The sequence below is a fragment of the Miniopterus schreibersii genome (assembly GCF_964146895.1).
Source record: "Miniopterus schreibersii genome assembly, chromosome: 6".
NCBI classification, from domain to species: Eukaryota; Metazoa; Chordata; class Mammalia; order Chiroptera; family Miniopteridae; genus Miniopterus; species Miniopterus schreibersii.
Genome location: NC_138107.1, coordinates 68,105,353 through 68,131,738, shown reverse-complemented (window position 1 = coordinate 68,131,738; position 26,386 = coordinate 68,105,353). Strand labels below are relative to the sequence as shown.

Below are 26,386 nucleotides of genomic sequence, written 5' to 3'. Positions count from 1 at the left end.
TTTTGTCATCTAGGGTTTAGGAATATTCCTCAATCAAAGAAATAAGAACAGTGATGTACTTACTAACAGTTACAGGCTAATGAATTTTTAAAAATTCTGTGGTGTGTCCTAAGGAAAAAATGAACTTAACTATGCTGAATTGACAAGTGTCTGGCTAGTGTGCTAATGAGCCAGCTATAGGACTCCTAATTCTGTTTAATCAAGCCACTATTCTTATCAATTTTTTAAAAAAGTCTTTTCTTTCCTGATTATATTTATATTTATACATACATACATATGTACATATATGTATACATATATTCCAGTTTTATCTATTTTCCAGTTTTGTCATAAGCCTGGTTATTAATAGAATATATTTAATTTGAATAAGGAATACGTGTCTTGATAAATTATGTTATATTAAATTGAATATTACATTGTGTTGATTTACAAAGTGTAAAGCTAAAATGTCTGAGTAACTGACAGATGTCAATCAATATATTGTTTTAGAAATTGTATATATAAGATCAGTATTCTGAATAAAAATTGTTTATTCCACTGTGATTACATCTATTTTATTTGATATCTTACAAAAATGAAGTATGCACTACACAGTCTTTTCAGAGGCAAGTAAGTGTGGCATATGGTTTAACCACTGGGAGCTGCTGGAGAAACAGCCAATTGTAAAAGCACTTGACTATCATAATAGGCATATAGCATTATTTTCCTCCGGATAAAATCATTCGTTGCTGTTTTCATCGTCGGCATAAAGTCCTTTTGCTAAATACTTATGTCTTAAATAGCGATTAGATATTCTAAACAAAACAGCAGCCCCTTTCTCCTCCCGCAGACCTAAGTGCAAGGCAAGGCTGGGAAGCCCCGATTCGGTGCTCAGGTTCTTCCAGAGGGAAGACGTGGAGAGAGGCCGGAAGGTTTCCCAGCCACCAGCAAAGTCAGTGAAGCGAAGAGTAAATCCAAATACTCGGCAAGTGGCAAATAAACCAGGAGGGCGACGTGCCAGCTGTTCGCGCTGGAAAGTTACCGGCCGTTTATTTTGGTTCAAGTTTTATTTTTATACGACTACAGAACAATAAGTTTTCCACGGGGGAAGGTGTCTCATTCCTCGGCGCACGCGTTCCCCACGCAGGTGGATGCTGCCTTAGGGGGCTTCTGCACCCCGGGTCTCCTTCTCGCGGGCGTCCGGGGGCCCTGCGCCCTGGGGCCCCCCACGCCTCTGCCCCGCCGCAGGGGCCCGCCCGCGCGCGCTCTGCGAGGTCCCGCCGCACCGCTTCCCAAACTCTCGCATCTCAAACTCCGCTTCCTGGAAGAGGGCAGCGAACCGCGCCGGGTCCCGCGTCCCGGGTCCCGGATCCCGGATCCCGGATCCCGGATCCCGGATCCCGCCTGCGCTCCCTCCGAGCGGCGGCGGGCGGGCGCGGGGAACAAAGGCGGCGCGGGGTGCGGGGCGCGGGGCGCGGGGCGCGCGGCCGGGGCGGGCGCGCGTCTCTCCAGCAGGAGGCAGCGGCGGCGCCGGAGCCCGCATTCCTGCGAAGCGCCCGGAGCCCGCGGGGCGACGTCACCCCCGGCTCCGCCCCCGCCCCTCCCCGAGCAAAGTAACTCGCGGCCAACAGGAGCAGCCTGCGCCGAGCCATGGAGAGCGGCGGCCGCGGCCAGGCGGCCACGCCAGCGCCCGCGGCGCCCCGGAGGTGGGTCGGCGACCACTGAGCAGGAAAAAGTGCCGGCGGGCGCGTGAGGACTTCCCGCTCTCGCCCCGCGAGGCCCCGCGGGCGCCTCAGTCGTGGATTTCGCCGCGATCCCCCGGGCAGCTCTTCGCAAAGCCGCCTGAAACTTCTCCCAAAGTCGACATGGATACGGCGGCGGCGCTGCCCGCTTGGGTGGCGTTCCTGCTGCTCGCCCCGTGGCCCCTGCTGGGGTCGGCCCGAGGCCAGTTCTCCGCAGGTGAGTGGCCCCGTGACTGCCCCGACCCCGGGCTCGGGAGGGGTGCAGGGGCTCCTCGCCGCGCCCGGGGGCTAGGATTTGGGTGAAGCTTTCGCGGCTCGGGCTCGGGGTCTGGGTCCGGGGGGGAGGGGGCACGGAGCAGAGGGAGAGCTGTCCCCAGAGTTTGTGCCAGGCGGGACGCGGGGCCCCGCGCTGGGCGCCACTTGGCGCAGGTAACTTTTGTCTCCGCGACCCATTGTTCCTCGCGGAGGCTCGCTCCGGGCGCCGCGGGCTGGCCGTGCGGGGGGGGGGGGGGGCGGGGGCGTCGCTCTTCTTGGGAAACCCGCAGCCTCGGTGTCCAGCGCCGGCGGCGCGGAGCTGGGGGGGAGAGAGAGCAAAAAGTAGTTACGACTCCGGGGGCTGCGACTCTGTGGCTCGTGTCGTAGGGTCGTTGCTGTCTGTCTGCCACTAGAGTGTCCAAAAAAATTTCCCCTGGAAGCCATTGTCAGAATCGTGGAGACTCGGAAGGACTGAGGCCGGCCCGCCTGGCCAGGTGCTTTCTGTCCCGGGAATAACCTGCCCTGCCCGCTGTCTGGCTGCTTCCCGTCCCTCCCCCGCGCCGGCCGCTCCCGGCTGCGCCCTCCGGGCCGGGCGCCGAGGGCAGCAGGTCCCGCGTGTGCATTTGGTGACCTGAAGTCGGCTCCCGAGGCTCCACGCCGAGCGGCCCCGGGCAGCGGGGGCCGGGAGCCGGGCGCGGGAAGCCTGGCCCGGGTGCGGGCGCGCAGCTGGCCCGGAGCGGGCCCGAGGGACGGGATGGCGGCTGCCAGCGCCCGCCGCGCGCCAGGAGACCCCCAGCGGAGGGAGGCGGCGCGGCCTCGCAGGGCAGCCCTTTTGGGTGCCAGGTAAAGCCGCTTAGAGAAGCCCCTGAACGCCGGCCTCTCCCGGGCCCGTCCCGTGTCCCCGGCCAGGGTCGTCCTCCCCGTCGGGTGCTGCTTCCGCTCTCTCCTCTGGGGGCTCTGGAGTGTCATCAGGCGGACGCTCGGGAGCGGGCTCCGGGGCGCTTGTCTGCCCCCCGCCGTCCTGGCAACTTTCTGCCAGCCCGCGCCGCGCCGCGCGGCTGGCGAGCGCATCTGCTGCCCGCGCTCCCGGCGCCCGGAGACGCGGAGGTGCCGGGGGCCTGGAGGAGACCGGGGGCGCAGCGGCGCGGGCCCGGCCGGGGCGCGCAGGAGGAACTCGCCCTGCGCGCCTGTTTCTCTCTTTGTTTGGGCTGCCCGGTGTCCAGGAAATAAAGTCAGATTGTTGGGATCCGGAGTCATGTTGATTCCCCTTCCTTCCCCTCTCCCCTCTTTAGAACTCTATAAAAGGACTTAGAGCAGATTCAGGCGGCGGGGTGTGGTGGTCACTCAGGCGGGTTATAAAATGCAGCGTGTAGGGGAAAAGCCTACGTGTACCGGTGATGTATGCAAAGGACAGCAGCTCCATGCAATGCATGACCCGATGGCTTAATTCTAATGCAAGCATTACTGCATGCATCTGTGACATGCAATGCCCATTAGGATTGGAACCGTGCTTGAAGGAAGCATTATATGCAGGCAAGTTGCAGTGAGTATTGATTTCCTCACAGTGTTTATCGCTGCACCGAGAGCCTGTGCTTGAGAAAGCATGGAGTTTGTTAATTGAAAGTTTGAATTCTACCAGTTGCATGATTAAACTTACATGGAGTCAAGAGTCGCAACTGTTAATATCTCCACTGCTGATGGCTCTGTTTTCAGCAGTAAAGAAACTTTTCTCCTTCTGTTTTCAAATGTTATTTACCCTTTAATAAGCGAGTAAATATTACATTTCCTCTGGCAGAATGTGGAGATGAACTTTTCTGATCCCTGGAGTTCAGGTATCTCTTGTAAACAATTGTGTTCCTAAACACACAGTTCAAGTAATTTGACTGAGTATGCTTGGATTTTCTTTAGAGACAAAGCAAAGTATTTGACTTTATATGACATTTAAGTAAAAGAGTGAGCAGTCCTCATAATACACAGTTACCCAGAACTGCATCTCAAAATTTTGCCAGTCAGCGTTTACATGTATGCCCAGAAATGAATGCCTTTTATCCCACAGTTTAAAGTCAGGTTGTGGATCTGCCTTTCTCCATAAATTAAAAGTTTATTTTGCAAAAAATGTCCATTTTCTGGCTCTCTGAGGTCATTTGGGGTGCTATTGTATTCAGCCTTTTTGGCAGTCAGATTTGTTGCAGAGACATAGATTTAGAGATTGGTAGTGTATTTTTTCTTGCTGATTTTCTTATATTGTTCGTAAATGATGAACTTTTATTACTGAGAGACATTTGCATAAAAGTGCTTTAAAGTCTAAAACAAATACATGTTAACAGAATTTTAAAGCAACCTGTTACATGTCTTTTAAATCACACCCATTTGGGCCAATCTACCCCTTTTAGATATTATCATGTGGCTCTCATGTAGTAAGCTTCAAAAACAAAATTTGAAAAACTGAGGATTTTTAGATCTTTGATATAGGTACTCATCCAGTCTACTTTGACTACAAATTTAAGAATATTTTTATCGCTGTGACTTTTGTCTTAGCTGTTAGAGTTAACGTGTAAAAATATTGCATGGTGAGCCTCTTTCAAACCAGAGCTGCTATAAATATCAACTTATATTCTTTCAGTTTACTCTCTCACTTAAAATGACACCAGTGTCATATGTTACATCTGGGGAAACCGAGGCACAAAAGCACAAAGATATCCTGAAGTTTATTCACTGGGTTTTGTGGCTGTCATCTCTTGAAATCATAATGTAAGAAAGTTTGCTGTACTAGGACTCGGCTGACAGACAAACCCAGTCACGGATGAGGTAACTTAGAAACTCAACTTTCTCATCTGTAAAATGGGGATAGTAAAACCCCTCCTGACCTTTCCACATGGTTTTGATGAGGGTCATAAAAAATAATTTATGTGAACTCGCCAGTAAATTGTAAAGCATTATGCAGCTGTCTGGGCTGTAATCATCGTATATTAAAGTGGCTAAGTGCCTTGACTTCCGTCTTTACTCACTCCTGCACTGTCTCCTAGTTCAGTACAGGCTGCCCGGTTTGTGTATGTCAGTTTATCGGCCGTTTATTTTAATCATTATTAAGCATCAGCAGCCCAGATTGGCCAGACCATAATTTCATCAGCACAGTGAGAGAAATTATCTTTTAATTTTAATTTTCTGGTTTTTTACTTACCTCATGTAAATCTTTACTTGACCCAAATCTGGGGAAGAGTCATTATGAACATCCCTAGTATTCTGACTATAGAAGAAATATATTTTAAGTCAGTTTCCTTAGCTGTTTGTTCAACGAACTGTTGGTGGTTCAGCTTTTTCATCAGTGTGGAGAAAAATATGCAGCTTTTTAGATGCAGTCTTATCAGTGACCTAGAGAGGGACTATTGTCTCTCTCGTAGGCTGTGAGCCTGGGAGTGCAGCTCAGGATCCTGCCTTGAGTATAGTTCTGGCATGTCACACTGTAAGCAGGCACTCGCTTGATCCCTTAGTACCCTGCCACTAAGCAGTGCCACTTTCCTAGGGTCTGGTTCCTTGATGTCTTTCTATGCAAAGTTAATTTCTCTTGCATGTATTTCCTACGAGGACATTATATCAGAGACAGCTTGTTTTAAGGTTTACCTTTTAGTTTTCTGGTTTTGATGGGCGAGAATCCTCGGTCTCTCAATTCATTAAAACTCCAAATTCTAATCACTAGCAATAATGTGTAACTGGATATTTCCGGGACTGGTTTTTGTCTCACCAGTCTTCTTATATGCATTCAACTGTTGATTTTCCTAGATTGCGAGATGTCATTTTGTGTCTGGCCTACCCAGATGGGAGAGGCAGCTCTGGCTGCACTTGGGCTCTGGCGTGTGCGCTGCTGACAGCTCTTCTCTTTGTATTCATAAATGTGAATCTGAAGAATAAATCAAGCCCCAAGCCACTGCACCCTTCTCCCCCACTCCCTCCCACTCCTCTCTGGCAGCAACAAAGCCAGCCCCACATGCTCATGCACAAAATCACAGCCTTTTTCTGTTCATCAAATATCTTTTAGTGTTGGGTGATTCTTAAAACTGGAAATATGACTCAACTACTACCCAGAGCAAACGCCAGTCCTCCTACCAAATCTTGTATTTCTAGCAATGATGGTTTACTACAAATTTGTATGGCCTTAAAAAATGTAATTCACCGCCCTAGCCGGTTTGGCTCAGTGGCTAGAGCATCGGCCTGCAGACTGAAGGGTCCTGGGTTCGATTTCGGCCAAGGGCCCATACCTCGGTTGTAGGCTTGATCCCCAGCCCCAGTCTGGAGGCAACCAGTCGATGTGTCTCTCTCACATTGGTGTGTCCCCCCCCCCCACTCTCTGAAAAGCAATGGAAAAAAGATCCTCAGGTGAGGGTTAAAAACAAACGAACAAAAAATGTAATTCATGTAATGGGGTCCTGGGTAGAGAAACCGTGTCGTTGCCTTCTAGCACTTTCGATGTGCGGTGTTCTAGGTCTGCTCAGAGTGGTATTAAGGACAGCGTAAGTCATGTGAAATGTGCGTCTGCTTCTCAGAGGCGCAGACAATGCTGACTGCGTATGTCCTGTGATGCTCCCGTTTCCCCTACTAGCTCTTCACGCAGGCCAGGAAGTCAGGAATTCTGGAAGATTGAGAGCAGGAAACGCCAAGGAAGTTTACAGATTGTTCTTAAAGAAAAAACCAAAGGATGCCGGGAGTGTGTGTGCGCTTGTGGGAGTGTGTGTGTTTAATCTTTTATTTAATTTTCCAAGGAGGAAAAAAAAAGCCCTATTTTGCCTTGTTTGCTGGAATCATCCTTTGCCTTTGTCCAAACACATTCATTTCTGAACATCCCCTCTGTGTATTTCTCTCAGACTCTCCCCTTTGATCATATATATTTGGTGTTCCTCTATCAGACGGGGCTTCTCTTTGCCTAAAAAGGTTATAATTGCTTTTGACTTGTTTTCATCATCAAGACTCATGCTGTTTGTCATAGTTACTGAATAATGGTATTTTATCAAGTCATGGCATGATTTAAACTGGTATTTGATGACAAAGTAAGTGAGTAAGTACATTAATCAGGCTATATTTTTATTTTAATTGCAGCCAAAAATGAACTTGCACATCCACGAAATAACCTTTTAATGTCACAAAAGATGTATTTGTTTGTGCTTATATATCTCTAAATGGGAAGAGAAACTTTTAAGTTCTTTTGTGTAAATGGGAATAGGAATTTTGAGTGCCATACTGCCTGATACTTTGAGATAAGTTACATACATCTGTGCTTTGGAAACCTTTTAAAAAAATTATGTTTGAATGTCTGATATCAATGCAAATTCTGGAGATAGAAAGTTTATAAACTTCAAACTCCATTTTAGTGGAAATGTGTTTATGAAAAATTTTCTTAAAGAGACATAGTTCCCCATAAAAGGTTTTATTAGTTCCATAAAGATTCTGTTGTGAGAGGTATGTTTACTTTCCTGTGGTATTCTTGTGGGAATACTTTTGGTTTATAGTTAATATTCTAGTAATAAAACTGAACTTGCGTAATTAAAAAAAAAAACCCTCAGTTTTGTGAGAGTTGTCAGATTGTTGAGGCTCTGGGAAAACAGCAGGTTTGGGATGTAAGAACCTCATCGATCCTGTTGTGGAACTTTGCCATATCCCCACTTAACTCAGGCTGCATGTTTTGGCATTGTCCTCTGTGTGCTGATAATCCATAAAAATTACAAGTGGCTTGTTTTGTCATTTACCATTGTTTTAGTAGCAAATTAAGTAGTCCTTAATGAAATAATCCATGTTTCCTCTTTATAAGATTGTAGAGCTCTGTTAACAGGTATCATTCTAGAAATTATTTTAATAAAAGGAACTCAGCAATAAAGCCAAATAAAATAGTGTCTAGTTGAGTTTATTGTTTGTATTTATTTTGTTGAGAAAGCTGAAAGATGTAACTATGTATTTACACACACACATCTTTAACAGTGATAGAACTTCGGTTTCCAAAGATTCAGGTTACAAGGAAGCTAAGGGCATCTGGATATGGGGTCAAGGCCATATACTTATATTCTTGAAAAGAATATTGAACATAATTATTTACTCTATTTCATAGATTAAAAAACTGAAATGGAAGATAAATGAACTGTATAGTATACAGTATATTGAACTATGCTATACTTTTAATGAAAACATAATACATCTTCTTCCAGATGGAAATCTATTTATCTAAACGCTTTCCAGTGCAGCCTGCTCCTTAACCAGCTGATGGTGGGCTGACTCTTCAGACCCTGTCCAGGGAAGCAGCTGACCAGCTACAGAAATACCCCTAATCCTTGTTTGGCAGTGAGGTGACTTAGCAGCTATGTAAGTGGCAGACTGGTCAAAGTTCCTTGGCATGGTTTGCCTTAGATCAGTCAGCAAATTCTAGAGTAGAGAGGAAGTCTTTCTAAGCTCCCTCACCGTTCATCTAGGGGGGTGATAGCTGATTACTTCGTGGTCATTGGTTCCCTCAGTTGCAAGGGGGCCCTAGAATTCTGCTACTTGGATTGTGTGGTTCATGGACCAGCAGTGTGGTTCATGGACCAGCAAAAACAATAGAAGCTGCCATTTATTGAGTTTACTTGCATTTCCACATCAACTGGACACTTGTGATGGTCTTGTGATGACCTATCAGAGCCGACTCAGACTCTGCATTTTAATAAAATCTCCAGGTGCTTTGCTTGAACATTTAATTTTGAGAAATACTGCTCTAGGACAAAAGAAAAGCTCAGCTTGAAAATAATTGCCACATGCACTATACTGTAGAATTGTAAGAGTATTGTGGATGGATTAATTACAACATGAAACAAATTTCCCTGGAATTAAATTTCTGATCAGTATTTACTTAATTATAATTTAACACCCTTGACACATCAAAACAACAATACCATCCAGGTTTTTAAAGAATATTCAGACAATTTTGAAAGAAATACTTTTATAAGAGAATAAAAATAAGGCTAAATAGTTTTGTTTATAAACCTGTTGTATAAAAATATTTAAAGGTAAACATATTATCTGAGGAACCAAGCAAGATATACCCTAATCATTGATATGGATGTTGATATATTGATACAGGAAATAGTGTTCCCTCTGACATTACTAGTAGCAGGGTTTCTTGGTTTATATTTCTCTTTTTCTTCTAAGGATAATTTAAGTGTCTTTGTAATAAGGAGCTCATTGATAGGACAGCCAAATAGAGTGAATGGGGGTTAGAATACATTCACTATCACTGGTGTTCTTTTTGCTATGTTTTGTGCTCATATTTAAGAACAGAGATTCTTGTCAGTTTTCTCAAGAGAAAAATTATGATGTAATAGACAGTGCACACTATTCATGTCAAAACATAATTTTACTTGCATTTTATAGCTTGCTTTAGCATTCCTTTGGAAATGAATTCTCCCAGAAGACCTAATTGCCTTCTTATTAATGAGCCTGTAAGTGTGTTTTGTTACCATTTACTATTCTAAATGTGTCTGCGTTTGCTGGTTGTTTCAACACTGAAGTCTGATTAAATCACGACTGCTATATTTGTTTTTGCCATTCGCTAGCGATTCAGAAAATACTGGCATAACGACACGGTCATGGCAGAGACTGATGGAAAACAAGGAGTATAAATTGATGTTAACCCATAGTAGTTGGTTGCTTTGTGCTATTGGGAGCTGGAGTTTGGGGTAATACACAGCATAGTTCTCTGCATGTTTGATACGGTAAATGAGAGTCTGCTAACCTGTATTGTTTAAAACACAAAAACAGTCGTTCTGAGTTAATTAATAAACTATAAGGCAAGGATTTTTACATTGACCTATGTTAGACTCTGGTGCTTAAAGGAAGTGTTCATTGTAGGCAGCTCAGTTAGGGAGCTTGGTGATGGAGGGAAACTCTGAAAGGTACTTCCATACGTGTGCAAGGGCCTCAGAGTCTGACAGCTCTGACTTGATACTTTTTCTAATTTTACTTCAAATGCTAGAACTTGCCTTTTGTATTAGGTCTTCACTTTTATTATTGGCAGCAATAATTAGGTTTATTTATTGTCTTACACATTGGAGAGGAGAGATTTCCCGAAAGCAATTCCAAAAACAATAGAAGCTGCCATTTATTGAGTTCCTTTGACTCCACCAGGTCTTAGGATCAATGTTTTACATAATTTTAAATTCTCACGATAATTCTTTAATATTGAAAGCATCTTCATTTTGCAAACTGAGGCCAAGAGAGGTTAAGTAATAACTTGCTTTAGGTGACAGTAAGAGGAACTTGTAGAGCCAATTCATTATTGAGTGTACATACACATGTGTAGCAATTAGACATATTTTGGGTTGCATATTGGGAGAAAATGCAACCCAGACCCATTACAGCAAAAGGGGAATTTATTGTCTCCCCCAACTGACAGTGAAGGTGGAGCTTAACTTAGGAGTTCACATAATTCCTTTGGGATATGATCTCTCTCTGGGGCACTCCAGGAGCAGTGTTCTTAGGGTCCATATGTAGAGATCAGGTAGGTTTGACAGCTCTCAAGCCACAAGATCCCAGGTTCTAATCCATTAGGAGAATATGAACTTATGTGCTGGTTGCACCTGAAAAGGCCCTGAGGTTCACTCAGATTGGATGTAGTGGATCATGTGTCCAGCCCCTGACTGAGGGAAAGTAAGTGTGCTGGTTAGCTTAGTTACTAGGATTCTGGGTTCAGCTGTAAGTCCTCAGCCAGGTCACATGGTCTTATTTGGGGGATGGGGGTGGGGTGGTGGGATGGGAGACTTTGGATCAGAACACCAGTTGTCAACACATAGGGGACTGGGCTGTGGAAAGGCAGCCAAATTAATCTGATTGTTAAATAATGTGTGAGCGGGAAAAGCAAGAGGAGCTTGCCACCTGCTTGTGTATTTATAAGTCATCTGAGGGTAAGGAAGGAGATGGTGGGTAAAAGACAGCTGGATCGATGGTTCTCAGCTCTGGACCACTAGGTGGTAACATCAGGAAGACATGGAGGCCTCATCCTTAGTCTCCAAGGGGAAGGGAGTGCAGGAGGAAGAGGCAAGAGGCAGATTGCACCTGGCAGGCTTGTGGGCATTACAGATCAGCTGCTCATAATTTAGGGAGTGCGTTTTTTTGGGGCGGGTTCCCTTTAAACCCTGCTTTAAAGTACAAATTTTGTTATTTTCATTGACTTAGTATTGAATAAGTCTGACATAAAAAACTGACAGAACCTAGAGTGCTAAGAGGGACCTTCATTTGCTCTAACTTGCCCAAAGTTATACAGCTTGGAAAAACTTGGGGTCAAACTCAAGATTTTGATTTTTAGGTCTTTGTTGTTGCAACATACACATTTTTTTTTGCTTAATGGTAATTTATATAGATAATTATTATTTAAGGTCTTCTTTAATGATTTTGGTCTGTATTTTGAAGTTGTGAAACGTTTCCAAATGCAAACCTGACTTAATGATTGGCTCTGATTAGCACAGTAATCCAAATATGAGGTGATAATTACTATGCCTGTAAAAGACCATCTTAGAGAATAACTGCTTTGTTTTCAGTATCCTACAGGATTAATTTATACGTTTGTGCACGAATAGGTGTTTGCATGTACACATTTATTTATTTTTAATAGAAGCCAGAATGTAAGCCAAGCTGTGATAAATGATACTAATTGACACAGAAATAAAACCTAGTAACTCATTGGAAACTTACTTTGAAAAACTTAAGAGGTGGAGATAAACTTGTTCTAGTTTTGATCTTCTCACCTCTCTCTGCCTGACTTTGTAATGGGTATCTGAGCAACAAGGGCTATTCACACGAGTGGCTGTAAGAAGGTTCTGAATGTTGAGTAAAATGTAGAGAAGTAGCAGCTGTTGGCCCAGCCCCGCCTCTCACAATGAGAGATTTATAGGGCCTGTGTTAGAGACACGTCCGTGCTGGTAGCCGGAAAGCTGGGTGTGACTGAGGACCAGGGGCCCAGGTGTGGCTGTGCCAGACTAGAGCGATGTATCATCCCCAGGCGCTTCCCGGGCTGCTGATGGCCCTTCTCTGGCCAGAGCAGCTGGCCTGGCACAGAGGTGGAGACTGGTGGTGGAGGAGGGCTTATTGGCATCAGCGTGCTTTCTTCTGCCACTGGAGGTTTATTTTTACACACCTTTGTCTACTACCTTAAGTAAATAAATAATTATTTTTCCCCTGTGTGCTGCCCACTCCCCCCCCCCCCTTTGTGTTATGTCTGTATCAGGTGTGATAACTGTGACTCCTGAATGATGAAGTTTGTAATAATTTGTCTAACATCCTGTCAGGCTGAACCAGAGTGCTATCTAGTGTTGACTTATCATTGCTTCTTTATCTAAACTCAAATTTAAATACTTAGGAAATATACACAGTGAAGGGGTTGGCAGCTTCAGAGAGAGCAAAGGGTTTCTTTGGAGACCTATGTACGAAACCATTTTCACGCACAGGGCATTGGGCTTGCTATAAGAGTGCACCAGTCTTAGCTGTCACTTTCTAGCTCTGTGGTTTGGAGGTGACTTCTTTCTGCTTTATCTTTAATTTCCTTATCACTAAAATGGGAATATTACAATGAAAGTTATTTTAATCTCTAGTTACTCATTAGGACACTTTTAAAGGTAAAATGAGTAATATACATGAAAGTACTTTTTAAAAATAGTTGTAAACTACCATACAAATGTAAAAATTTTGGTGGGAATGTAAATGTTAATAATAGAGAAATTGTTGAAGGCACAAAGTATATGCTAAAGAATGGAAATGAAAACAATAGATGCTTTATACATTTGTGTACCTGTGCTTTGTATATTTGTGTACCTAAGTTAACACTGCCTAAGTTGTTTACATATCTGAGTTTTGGGGTAAAGTAGTGTAACAAAGAGTTGTAAGGTTCCCGTGAGCAATGAGTAATTTTGTTATGTATCATAAAATGCATCTCCCCAAATTCATGTTAATAAAGATTATGTGATTAGAAAATATTTTCATTGAAAAATTTCAAACGTTTTAAGGACTGCGATGCTATATGGCAAGTTGTGTGTATAGTTTTTGAATATTTTTCATGAAGAGATTAAAAAACGCTCTTGCTGTTCCAGCTGGTTGTTAATGAGCGCAAAGCTCTGATAAGGCTTGTGTCCCTTTATTTGTTCTTCACCTCCACATATCTGAGCATCTATTGTGTGTGGTTGCTGTGTCAGGCCCTGGGTATGCTGGCAGGTAAGCCAGGTATTGTCCCTTTGCTTTGGGAGCACATGTGACTTTATGACTCTGCAGGGAGTGGTAACCTAATGATTAACAGGTGAACCGGGGCTGTTTTGTAACTGATCATACACCTGTGTCGTGGGAAGTCTCAAAGCTCAGTCTGTCTCTTGCAATTTGCTGGCCCACTTTAGAACTTGCCTGGGTTAATACAGTGCGTCAGCAGTCACTCCATACCCTTGAGCCTACAGAATGCTTGAAGCCTACCAAAAAAGAATTACGCAAAAATTTACCACAATGATAGTCAAATTCCACCAAATGGAATTTCCCCGAAGTTGAGTAATCAGAGTAAACAAGTCGGATGGAGGAGAGAGCACATGAGCTTTTTGGAGGCTCAGTCACTCTTCCTCTGGAAACAGGATCAAGAAGGTTGCAGGAGTGGGGGGGGGGGGAGGAGGAGGGCATCCACTTAGAGGACAGCGCCTGCTAAAGTGCAATCACAGCGTGAACATTTGTGTGCAGAGCCCCTGGTTGTTTGGCTGCAGGTTCTTGTTTGCTGTGACCTGCAGATGCTTATTAACAGCTGCCGTTGCCCCGACTCTTATCAGCCTTCTCTCTGCCGCTTCAGTGGAGTGAGTTGCCCAGAGCTGTGGGCAGCTGGGAGAGAGGGAGGCCGAAGGCCAGCAGAGAGAACTGGGGCCAGGAATCCGGGTGGACCTTGACCCGCAGGAACTGCACCTGCACCCACACCGGAAGCAGAGCAGATTCCATTCCTGGAGCTCTGGCCATTCATTTCAAAGAGGGCCAGCAGCATTGTCATTTAAATACACCCATTGCCCCCCCAGGAAATGGAGGTTTTGAACACCTGTATCAAAGGAGGCCCACGTGGCTTGCAGTGTGAGTTAAGAGAACCTTTAATTTGAGAGATGTGTATATTTTTTTCTAAGCACAGTCAAAATTGCCAAGCGTCAAAAATAGAAATTTAGAGAACTATTTTGTTTTAGTTGAGAGAGTAACATTTTTTTTGGAGGGAGGGCCCATTTTATCTCTGAGCAGGCGACACTCATAGAATATGTAGCATAACTTTAAGATCACAGACTTTGGAACCTGGCTGCCTGAGTGCGACTTCTGGTTCCAGCACTTTCTTGCTGCACGATCGAACCACTTTCCTCCCGTTTCTACCTCTGTGAAATGGAATAAATGTAAGACCCTATCCCGCATGTTTGTTTTGAGGAATACTAAATTAAAGTGCTTAAAAAAACGGCTGGCACACTAATGAAATTCGTTCAGTCTTAGGCAGATTGGAGGAGGTATGAAATTTTGGCCATTCATGAAACTGCTTACCCCCTGGAGATACTGAATCTCAGCTAAAATATGAAAATTTTAATTTGGGAGTAAGATTAAAGTGGGAGTTGATCAGAAAGTTGAAGAGTGAGATCTGTGTTACTTCTAGAAGTGGAGTGCCCATCCCATCCCATCCCAGTGAGGCTAACGTCCTGTGGGGAGCAGTGCTCAGATTTCTGTTATACTGTTAGAATGGGGGCAGCTAATCAGAGGCCTCCTTAGCTCCAAAAGAATGTTGTTTTCCCAAAGGTCATAGAATGAGCTAGGATCTCACACTGCTCTATTTGCATGTGACTGACGTGCGAAGTAAACGCATTACTGACATTTAGAACATCATTTACCTATGAATCCTAGATAACGTTTTTGTTTCCTTTTTAAAGTTTGCTGTTGATATTTAATCTCTGTTAGCCCAGGTAGTTTTAAATTCATATAAATCCCAAGCCGCTGTCCACAGGGTAATGTCATTTTAGAGTCCTGTGCTGTGGAGCTTGGGGCTGCCTAAATTTTCAACAACTGTTACCTCAGGTGCAGAGGAAAGCCTCTCTAAACTTCAGCAAAGATTTCATGTTGGATTCGAGTTGGATTCATCTTCCATAAGATGGTGTCCTTTTGGTACCGTCTGGGAGGAGAAAGCATCTTCTACCCTTCAAGGTTCTTCTGGCTGGACTAGAAGGAGACAGATTAACAGGAGAAAAAAGAGCTAAAGTTTAACAACATGTATAACTGCCATATCCATGGGCATGACCCAGGAACAGTGAGTAACTCTTCAAAGTGGTGAAAGCCATCACTTTAAAATACCACTTTCAGCTAAAGACAAAAGATGATGTTGAGGGTGGAGAGTCAGTTATAGGAGGTGACCAGGAAAAGCACAGGAAACCAGGGTAGAGATTGTTAGACAGATTCGAGCCCCTGACTGCTCCATCCACTGTGAGGGTAGGCTTGGTACTGCGAGGGAAACGCCCTTACAGATGGAGATTTCCTTACAAATGTAAATGTCCTCTTAGAAAGGGTAACTTCTGCTTGGTTTTCAGAGCTTCTCCCAGGTCTGCTGTTTTCAAAATTAACCACCCTAAAATAATATCCCAGAGGCGTATTTTGGGGTGGCAAACTCTGCTCCCCTTTAACACTGTCTCTCCAGGTTCATAGTCTTAATGAAAAGAATTAAAAAACAAACTTACAGCACATACAAAAAAGAGGGATGTATACCTGGACTGTTTGTTCTGAGTTCCAGAATCATGATCCCATTATTGTTTGGAAAGGAGAACGGTCCTTTTATATGCTACAACAAATATCTAAAGGGTACTGTAGCAGAAAAAGATTGAGTATGGCAGACCTATGTATGGAATGGAAACACTATATAACAGACAGTATAATTTGTGGATGAAACAGTGTTACTGTAATAAATCATAAATTCCTAAATGGGCATGTCATGATGAATAGTCATGCCCCAGACTTGTAACTTCTGTAGTGAAAGTTTTAAAGCCAGGCCTTTCCATTGTTCTTGTGCATCTAGGTTAACACTCCTTTGAAATGCCACAAGTAAGATCCCTAGAAGGGGTAACCACTCTAAAAAAGCGCATAATCTTATAATCCACTCCCCACCTTGCTTTCTTCCACCTTCATGTAATCTTCCTTAATTCCCTTCTTAATTTCAAATGCATTAAAAAAACCCCACAACACTGTAAAACTGTTATTTTGGGGAGCATTTAGATCTTGCTTCCTGGCAATTGTCATCAGTTTTGGCTCAACCTCTTAAAATCTTTACGTTTCTTATGTGGAGAAATTAAATTTAATAACATATGCAGGAACTATAAATTCTAACCAGTGTGGCCCAGCCTGTGGCTTCCAGTCTTTTTTCATGTAGGAGATGGAGAGATCCATAAACCAGCAAGTGTTAAAGCTGGTATCTCTAGAGGACCCAGGTGCTCTGACTCCTTGCTCTTAAGGCAGTCTCTTTTTTTTCCCTCCCCACCCCTAATTTATAAATTTATTTAAATGATGACTGTTTAAAGAAAATAGAGATGATGTCATCCTTGAACAACAAGGGTTTGAACAACATGGGCCCATGTATACCTGGAATTTTTTCAATTGGCCCATGCAGTTCAAATCTGTGTTCAAGGGTCAACTCCTTGGTTGGGAATCCATCTATTAAGGCAGTCTCTTAAGGCAGAGGATATTGTGTCCTTTCCTGGGCCATTCTGATCAGGAATGCAGATCTCAGGTGAGGCCTGGGAATTGCTTTGAGGGCTGTTTTCACTCCTTTATCTTAGATACAGGAATCCATGGACATTACTTTGAATTTCCCACAGGTACATACCATTCACTTGAGTATCCATTTAAGATCTTTTCTAGTCTCTCTGCAGTTCAGAGTTGGGATATTAGTAGATTGAAGCACTTGGTCCACTCCCATCACTCACTCATAATTATACCACAAACTTCCCCAGTTGCCAACACATTTTAGAAAAGCATGCAGTTTTATGAAGAGTGCCTCTTGTTGCTTTCACATATAGTCAAGTAAAGGGAGGGGAGAAAAGGGGCAGAATGACATGTCAGCATTTACCTGTTCCGGTGCCAGTTCCTTGAAAACAGTGAGAGGTTTCTTTGAGGTGGAGACTTTTATTGTTTTCGACAGCCGCATTTACTGTTGGGATTATAGCTATATGTGAGCGATGGCAAAAAGAATATATCTATTCTATACATTATGGCAATAGACTTGAACTTTAGTGATAGCATGTCAACTATAATATCTCTTCGAGCTTGTTAAAATAGGTGATGCCAGTCTAAGTTATTAGCACTTTCTTTTTGGCAATACCTCTTTGGGGCAGGAAACATTGATTTGTGAATGTATATGATTGATTTTAGGGTCCCTGTTAGGCTGTTGAGTTAGAGGCCTCTTCATTCAATAAAATGCGTATGACAGAGCTCGCCTCATTCCTGTCATGTCAGCTCAAGTGGACCAAGAACAGGCATTCTTCACTATCTTGTGCTTCCCACATGTTGTATTTTAACACATTGAAGGCAGGACCCTCTACCAGCAAAAAGATTATGACTCACTTTATTGCCATACTTGCTTTATTGCGGTGGTCTGGCACCGAACCTCCGATGTCTCCAAAGTATGCTTGTATTTAATGAATGTCCATTTCCTGCCAGGCAGTGTGTTTAGTGCAGAGGGCAAAAAGGTGAAAAAGTTGACTAAGTCCCCACACTCCAGCGCATCACAGACTAGTTGGGGGAACTGAGAAATAAACAAGTTATAAATGAGAGTGGGAGGTACAGTCAGGGAGTACCATCAGCACATGGGGAGAGGATAGCCACTCACTCCGATGTGAGTACTTAGGCCTTTCTGGATCAGAAGGCCATCAAACACAAAATTCCCGAGAATGGGCACACAGTGATCATGAAAAAAATTAGAAGTAATGTGTGATGGTGGGAAATGTTTAACAATAGATTCTTCAAAAAAAAATTCTCCAAAGTTCAGGTTGGAGCTTCTGCCAATTTTTACCATGTAGATACCCCCACTATGGCTGATTCCAAATTACCAACATGATATCGTTGAACAGAGTTGGGAAGAGGTGCGGAGCAGTGTATAGTATTTCCACCGTACAGGTAAAAGGGAGAGAAATAACCTCAAGGACATAAACATAATACAGTCATAGTAAAATGCAGTAAAATAATTGGGAAGGGATGACTTCTGAGTTAATACCTCTGCTTTAAGTATAAGTCACTCAAATATAAGTTTCTATAAGTTAATTTTTAAAAATGGTTGTGATTAAGAACTGGCTTACAAAATTGCTGAAACTTATAACATTTGACTGTCAGGAGCCGGAATGGGCTGTCTCCAGCACACCACTGAATGTGTTATAATCTTGGCTATGGCTGTAGGGGCCCCATGAGTGAATTCTCTTTAATTCTGGGCCTTTCTACAGTACTTTCCCAAGAAAGCAGAATTTAGTGTGAGAAAGGCTAGTCTATGCTAAAACCCATTATGGAGGATTCAGTTATCAATGAGGTTTAGGTTCATTGACATAAAATGCAGATGTCAGAAGGCCTTTGAAGCGTTCATACAGAACCTAATCTTAGGAAAAGCCCGAACGAAGAACACTGTCTTTCTGCTTAGCTCAACTTTCTTCACTGCACAGGATGGATATCTTCGGTCTTAGGTGTTGGTGTGAGTAGTTAAGCTCTCCCCTTAAGGACTGTTTGCTTAGATCCCTGCTAAGTCTGCTTAAAAGTAAGCTTTTAAATGCCTTTGAATCATGTACCTTTTCATGCTAAGCACCATCTTTTCCAGAATATTACACAGTTGGAAGTGGTTTCCAGCCAGTATAGCTTGAAAGTTGTTACATAATCTTTGTAATAACGCACCAGTCATGTTCCACAAGTGCACCCAGTATCTGAGTAGTTCAGAAATATTGGAAGAACAAACATTGGCAGTGAGAGCGAATGGGTTTGCATTCCATTCTGCTGTACATCGTTGCTTAGATACATTTTTTGTGTATATGAAATTAACATTTACAAAAATCTACATTTTAAAAGAATATATTTTTATTGATTTCAGAGAGAGGAAGGGAGAGGGAGAGAGAGACACCGAAACATCAAAGAGAAAGATTCATTGATCAGTGCCTCCTGCAGGCCCGCTGTTGGGGATTGAACCCGCAGCCCGGGCATGCGACCTGACCGGGAATTGAACCCCGATATCCTGGATCCTAGGTCGATGCTCAGCCCCTGAGCCATGCAAGCCAGGCAGAAATCTATAGTTTTAAATAAACATATATTTTTTTATTATAAATTTATTTGAGCTCCTGGTTGACTCTTTCATTAGTTTCCACGGAAATATCAGTTGTTAACTGAAGTTACTTCTGGTTATTTTGCTTGGCTTAAAAAAATTAGGATTTAATCTCTACCAGTGTCACATGGAATGTTGTTTTAACACATGCTCTTGTAACATTTATTTCTATTAAAACAAAAAATTCCATGCACTTAAAAACATCCTGTGGGTTAATCCTGCAGTTCTATCTAAGTCAAAACTCCTGAAACCCTCATGCCTTTGTTGGGCTCTGCCTACAAAGAAGTTATTACCTGAAGTAAGGTATTAATACTTTAGAGTATATTGTAAGATATTTTTTGAAACTACAGATTGCTAATATGTTGGTATGCATGTTTTTTTCCCCCCCTTTTGGTAGGAGCTTGTGTGTGTGTGTGTTTGTGTGTATGTGCATGTGTATATATGTGTGAAAGCTGAGTTGAATAATATATGACAAAGTGGTGACAAGTCCCCAAGTTATTTATTTTGGTAAAATGAATTTCTCTATGATTTTTCTCTGCATATTTTACATCAAATCTTTCATCTCATCTGGGAAAAAAATTTATCTTCCCTTATATAAGAACAATTTCAAGAATTTCGAAGCATTCCAAACTTTGCAATTTAAAACTAGATTCCATAACAAAATTTACCCAGTCTGTTCAAAACAAAATACAGATTTTAACTCTTTTGAATTACTGGTCTCTCTTGAAACAACATGGGAGAAGAGATAAGAAAAATATTAGTTAGTATTAAAGGCCTAGTACTAACTAGACTGGAACCTTTGTTTTTCCACACTTAAATGTGGTTACAGGAAGGAGGCTCATGTTAATATGAACTCCTAGGGATGTAGTTAAACTGTCAGTTTCTACTGTATGACCTGGGAGAAGTAGACTGAGTTTACAGTCTCTTGCTTTAATGCCTGTAATACTATAGCAACTCATTGATTTCAGAATGATAGCTGAATTAGCTAAGCATCATCAAAGATTTAATTATGCTAGTATATTGTAATTCATGAGGTTGGAAAGCTTACCAATAGTGGCCACAGTAACTGAAATGAAAGGACCCTTCCACCCCCCAATTCTGAGTTAATCACATGATTATATTACCCAGGACAATCGATTTCAGAGTATATGTTTTTGACATATGACTTTTACTTTGTGTTACTTGATATATCAACACTGTTTATTCTCAATCTATTTAGTCACTTCTTCATTGAAACCCAATGACATGACACAACAGTGCCTGGGCATCAGGATTTACCTGGTTCCTTGTCAGAAACAAGCCATTGGTATCTACTGCTCTGGGGCTGTTTACATGTCTTGTCTAGACTGTCATTTCATGGGCAAAAAATAAGTCTTTTTTTAATGTTTTAGGTCCACTAACCTCTAGTGACATTTACTTTAGAAAATATTTTTAGTAGCTAACGTTTTAGTGTTTGCTGGGTCTTGCTCTGGGCTAAATACTTTATGAGCATCATCAGCTCCGTATTTTCAAACTGCATGGAACCACCCATTTTGTGGGTACGAAATTCAATTCCTCGGGTAGCAACCACCTTTAAAAACATGAAATAGAAGGGAGTATAACAACAACAATAATAAAAATTAGCATGCATTTCATAGAGGAAGTATTATTTCATGAACGCTGATTTTAATTTAATGGACTTATATATGTCCCTGTGCACCGAGTCACAATGGGAAATGAATTTCTCATCGTTGGTCTGACCAAAACAGGAAAGCCAGCACATTTTTCAAAATATATCTTTATTGATTTCAGAGAGAGGAAAGGAGAGGGAGAGAGAGAGAGAAACATCAGTGATGAGAGAGAGTCATTGGTCGGCTGCCTCCCGCACGCCCCCCACTGGGGATCAAGCCCGCAACCCGGGCATGTGCCCTGACCGGGAATAGAACCCCGATCGCCTGGATCCTAGGTCGAAGCTCAACCGCTGAGCCACGCCTGGCAAGGCGACAGCACACTTTTTCATATAATGTACACTACAGTCTTGTGCAGCAGCCCAAGGGCAGTGATGTGCTCAAGGTTACACAGTTTATAAACTTCAAGATTATTCTCCAACTATTATGTTTTGGCACTTCTGGTGGATTATAAAGAGCACAGGGTTGGCTTACTTTGATAAATAGGTGATTTAAGTTACCTGGGCCTGTTTCCGTATCCTCAATGTGGGTATAGTGCCACCACCACCCTACTTAAAGGTTCAAATAAGGTAATTTTTGTGAATACGCTTTACCAATCTTGAAGGAGCTGTACAGATGTAACTTAATATTACAATGACTTGCTCATTGGTTCTTCAAACACTGATTGACAGCCGTGTTTGACTAGAGTTGGTTAGATTAAGTGCCTTGTATTTATCAATCTCAAGTCTACAATTCAGTGTTTCTTGAGTGGAGATCACTCCTGTTGAGTACTTTTTATAGTATTTTGTTTCTTGTTTATGACTAGATGTTGTGGTGAATAAAGAAGCTATGCTTGCTATTTATATTTACTTTCCTACTTTGGTGTTACTCTTGGCAAAACAGCAGAAGGCATATGTGCTTTGGACATATCTGTACAAGCTCATTCGTACTTGTCTTCAAATAAAATTGCATCTTGATTTAAAAAAATAACACTATATAAATAAAACATTAAAAAATTTTTTTTGAAATACTCAGGGTGATACTCAATACAACATCTAAAAAATTCTGAATAAAAAGATAGCTGAGACTAAAAAACAACAACAAAGGAATAAGAGACAAACACAAACCCTCCAATTTATTGTACAACTTGTAGTGGAGGTTTTTCAATAAATAAAAGCATCCAGTCTGTCTTCCATCTTTCTGTCTTTCTCTCTCTGGGTCATTTATCTTTGTATATGTGGCCATGTAGCCAAACTTTTTGTTAAGACACATCTTTATTCCACATTTATTCTGTGGCTTAATTCCAGGATGTAATGATACAAATAAAAATATTTTGCATTTTGTATGTCAGTATGGCATAACTTCATAATTCAGTATACTTCCCAAAGGCTTAGAGTTATGAACATTATCATGTTTAAACATATTTCTCAACATTTCGAGTAACAATGTAGTTATCTGGACAGAGGAGCATTGATGCCTGTCTCCTCCAGCAGCCCCTAAAGCCGAAGAGGATATTGGGATGCAGGTGAGGTAGAGGGAGGCTCTGTGCCAAGTGCTGTTCATTGAACCTGGTAGACGTCTCCGGTGGGTTGGAGGGAGCTGGTTAGTTTAAGTGGGCAGGAAGAGCCTGCCTTCTTCCTAGGGCTGAGGTCTCAAAGAAATTCCCACAGCTAGATTCCCTGGGTCCCAGTATTGGGGGGGGGGGGCTGAAGGCCACTCCCCCACCTGGAGCCCCAGTTGAAAGACTACCTGCTTTGGCCCTGGGAACAGTCCATTGTTTGGGAGGTAGGATCCTTAGAATGGAAGCTGGGCAGGGATTTATCTTTTTAACTACTTGACAGAAAAGAGAGCGTTAAATAAATAGATGACTACAGTTTCAGGGGAATTATTTACAGCTCCCGAGAGAATGAATTGTTTTACGTTTTCACACTTCAGGTATAAACAGTATGCTAGTAGCAACGCATCCATACCTATTCATGAGGAAAATTCTCTAGAGGACTTATGTCAGTCAACATGTTAAAAACACTCAGTGTTAGAAAAATACTTCAGAGTAGAAAAAAAAGTTCCTTTGAAGTGGTCTGCAATTCAGATTTTAAAATGATTCACAAATCATCACTCTCCACTTCCAGTTAATGAGATTTTACTGTTCACGTGTTAGCTACATCTAATCGAAAGGAAAGAAAAAAACATTCTGATAAGTGATAATCACTTAAACTTTGAATCCAGACTAAGAAAAGGCTCTTAATACTAGGTGAGACGGTTAAGAGTTACGGAGTAAGAAGTAAAGGAGGGGAAATGGGAAGAATTCAGTCAAAACAAGAAAGCTGAGGTATTCAAATATATGACTGTCATTTGATGTTTACTTAAGTAAGTGTGAAATTTTACCTTTACTCAGTTCAGAGCATGGTAACAATTTCAAGTATTTATAGCAATTTTATCTCTGTCTCGTTTTTGTTAAAATTATTTTTTCAGTATATAGCCAGGGCTAATTAAGTTAAAAATATTTTTAAGGAGCGCTTACTTTACTGTTATTTCTTTGCCTCATTCCCTGGATCTTAAAACTAGCAATATTAAGATTAGCATTCTGCTACTGACTGGCACTTACATGTTTATTTTGTGTCTCTTAAGTGAAAACTTGCTTAACTGCTGTTCGTATAGACTATAGTCATCTTCAATTTCTACAATTGATATAGGGCAATTTTGTAAGTGAATAAAATCACCTACTATTGTGTGGGGGGGAGGGTTATTTTGTTATCTTTTTTGGATGTAATTCTTTTTAGTGTATAAGTAACCTAATGTTTGCTCCTATGATGTTTTACTGGCTTCAGAACCACCTTGGCCTTACTACTTTAGTGTAATGCCAAGTGCCAAGCACTAGAAATATTTTTTTTAGTAAAATTTTCTGAGGGAAACTAGTCTTCTCTGTGTATAAAGAATTTTATTATAAAATGAGAACAGTTTCTTATATATGAAAATATCACATTGTATCATTACTTTATTATCATGCCTGTGTAACTTTTATGCTTTCTATAAATCTAGATGGAGTTAGAGTTGGCTTATACAATATTTATTTCTTTGGAAGATAATAAATTTCACAGGATGGTAATAATTTTAAAGGCTATATATGTTGTTATTTATGGTCAAGATGAAGGAAGTTACGTTCTTTCAAAGATTGCTGTCTTTCTGATCCTGCAGGACAGTACCAGGTAAGGATTAAATAAGTTGGACCTGGTCTCAAATACCAATATCCTAAATTAAATTTAAGTTACTTCATTTTGGCTTAATATTTTATATTTAAAACAGTCATTTATTAAATACTCACTATATGTACAGCAGTTAGCTAAAGACTGGATATGCAGTATATGATAAATTTCTTAATAGGTGATGTCTATAACAACCATAGGTAGAATTTTATAATTAATATTCTCTGTTTTCCACTCCGTGGACAGGGTTTTAGGACTAGCCCCCCCTCCCTGTCTGTCCCACTTTTCTATCTCAAGACTTAGGGAAATGTTTTTTCCTATCACATTGCTGGGATCTAAGATGAGACTTCCTCATTAGGCCTGTTTCTTCTCCTAAGATTTTGGAGGACATGCTCGATGAATCTTTAAATAGACATTTTTGTGAGTACCTTCACTATGGCATGCTTTAGGGGCTGAGGACATGGTCTTTTCATCGGGGACCTTTCATCATGGTCCTTAAGGTCTAGGGTATACCGATGTTAAGCAGATACCTGTAAATAATGAAGTGATCATAAGTTTGTCAAGTACTATGAAGAACTGTAGGCGGGAGGAGAGTGTCTCCCAGGAAGATTGCCCTTGCCTTGAAGCACTGAGAACTAAAGAGGGAACAGATTGTGAAGAAAGCTGGGCAGAAGATTGTAGGCAAAGGCATGGAGACTGGAGAGAGCATGGTGCATTGTAGCGACCCTCAGAAGCCCATCATGTCTGTAGTGGAGACTGTGAACAGGAGCTTGGGCTGGAAGCAATTTGGAGGATTTTTTTAATAAGAAAAAAGCAGAACCAAAGAGGGAGAAGGACATGATCGGATTTTCATTTTATAAGGATCACTGTGAGCACAGTGGGAAAGATGGTTTGGAGGGAACCAGTGAATTTGGGGGAGACCAGGAAGGAGGCCTCGTGGTAACCCGAGTGAGGGATGGCAGTCTGAACGAGGGCACGGTGGAAGCCGAGTGGACACGGAAGGGAGGTGCTTTGAAGGTAAGAGTGATAGGGCTTGCTGAGAGGTCCTTGGGGACCTAGTGAGAGGAAAGGATGAGAGATGTTGCCTAAGCACCTGGTTTGAACTGCAACATTTACCAACATGAGGAACATTAAAGATGGGGGGTTTTTTTGGACCTTTGCCTTTGTAAGAATTTAAAAACAAATTTGCATGTTACTTTCTTTTTGTATAATTTTGTTCTGGACGTCATGATTAAATATTCTTATTTTTCAAATTGTTTCCCTTTCTATTATGATTTAAAGTATGTTTATAAGTATACTTGCATGTTTGTCTGTTGAAAGCTTAGTCCTTTAAAATTAATTATTTCATTTCCAAATAACTGGGTCTTTACCCCCAGGCACCATTCTTTACTGATTCTCTCTCCTTTCTACCTTCGCTTCCTTGGGTGATAGGCTTTACAATTTTTGAAGTTCTTCCTGTGTTAACTTTGTCTTCTTTAGAATATGTGTGTGTGTGCGTGCGTGTGTGTGTGTACGTGTGTGTGTACCTGCCCATCCACACGTATAGTTTCTTTTAGACGGCATGGAGTTGGGGTGTAATAAAATTTGGAGAAAGGAAGACAATTTTTAAAAGTTGTTTTCTTTAATGGGTTGTCTTAGAAAATGAACACATACTAGAAGGTTAAGAACTGAGAATCTTTTTGTGTGTGTGAGAATTACAAAGATTTTTACCATTTGTCTGCTTTACTAAAGTCAGAAAAATGAGAATTCAGGCCTTATTTTCTCCACACTCTCAGGGCATTATGACAGTTTTAATGGGAAGTATAAAGTGTAGGAGGTGTGCTCTCCTTCCCTTTCACGCACATAAATCACGTTTCAGGCTTTTTCGGAAATGTTTACTAGCAAACACTATGGGCAGAGTTTAAAATGCTTTTGGATTGCGTGACAGCATGGTGCCACTCGATTGAAGGCTTGTAATTTTTTATTTTCTTTCCTAAAGAGTCGAGATAAACCCTGTAAACACTTTTCTGGTTTTGTTCTTTGTGATGTACCACTGTGTTTGGCCCGAACCTGCCCTCCCTCCCTGCTTCCTGGGAAACAGAAGCCTTTTCTTGCTCGGGTGCTCCTGCCGAGGGCTCCAGCAGTTGGGCAGTGGTTTCGAAGTTGTTCCATATTTGCACACTGTAATTATGGCTGGTCAGACAGCTTCCTGAGTCTTGTCTGAAGTATACTAATTTTAAGGGATGTATTTGGAAG

General features: G+C 42.0%; 1 protein-coding gene across 4 annotated transcripts in view; it reads left to right on the top strand.

Moving 5' to 3' along the window:
* The first annotated feature begins 1,591 nt into the window (after positions 1-1,591).
* Positions 1,592-26,386, top strand: part of PTPRK (protein tyrosine phosphatase receptor type K) — a 436,319-nt gene continuing 411,524 nt past the window's right edge. For all 4 annotated transcript variants that reach the window (XM_081140405.1, XM_081140404.1, XM_081140407.1 and 1 more), the window contains exon 1: positions 1,592-1,938. In XM_081140405.1, coding sequence (XP_080996531.1) covers positions 1,845-1,938 — 94 coding nt within the window. In that variant the 5' untranslated portion in view covers positions 1,592-1,844. The remainder of the gene's footprint in view (positions 1,939-26,386) is intronic.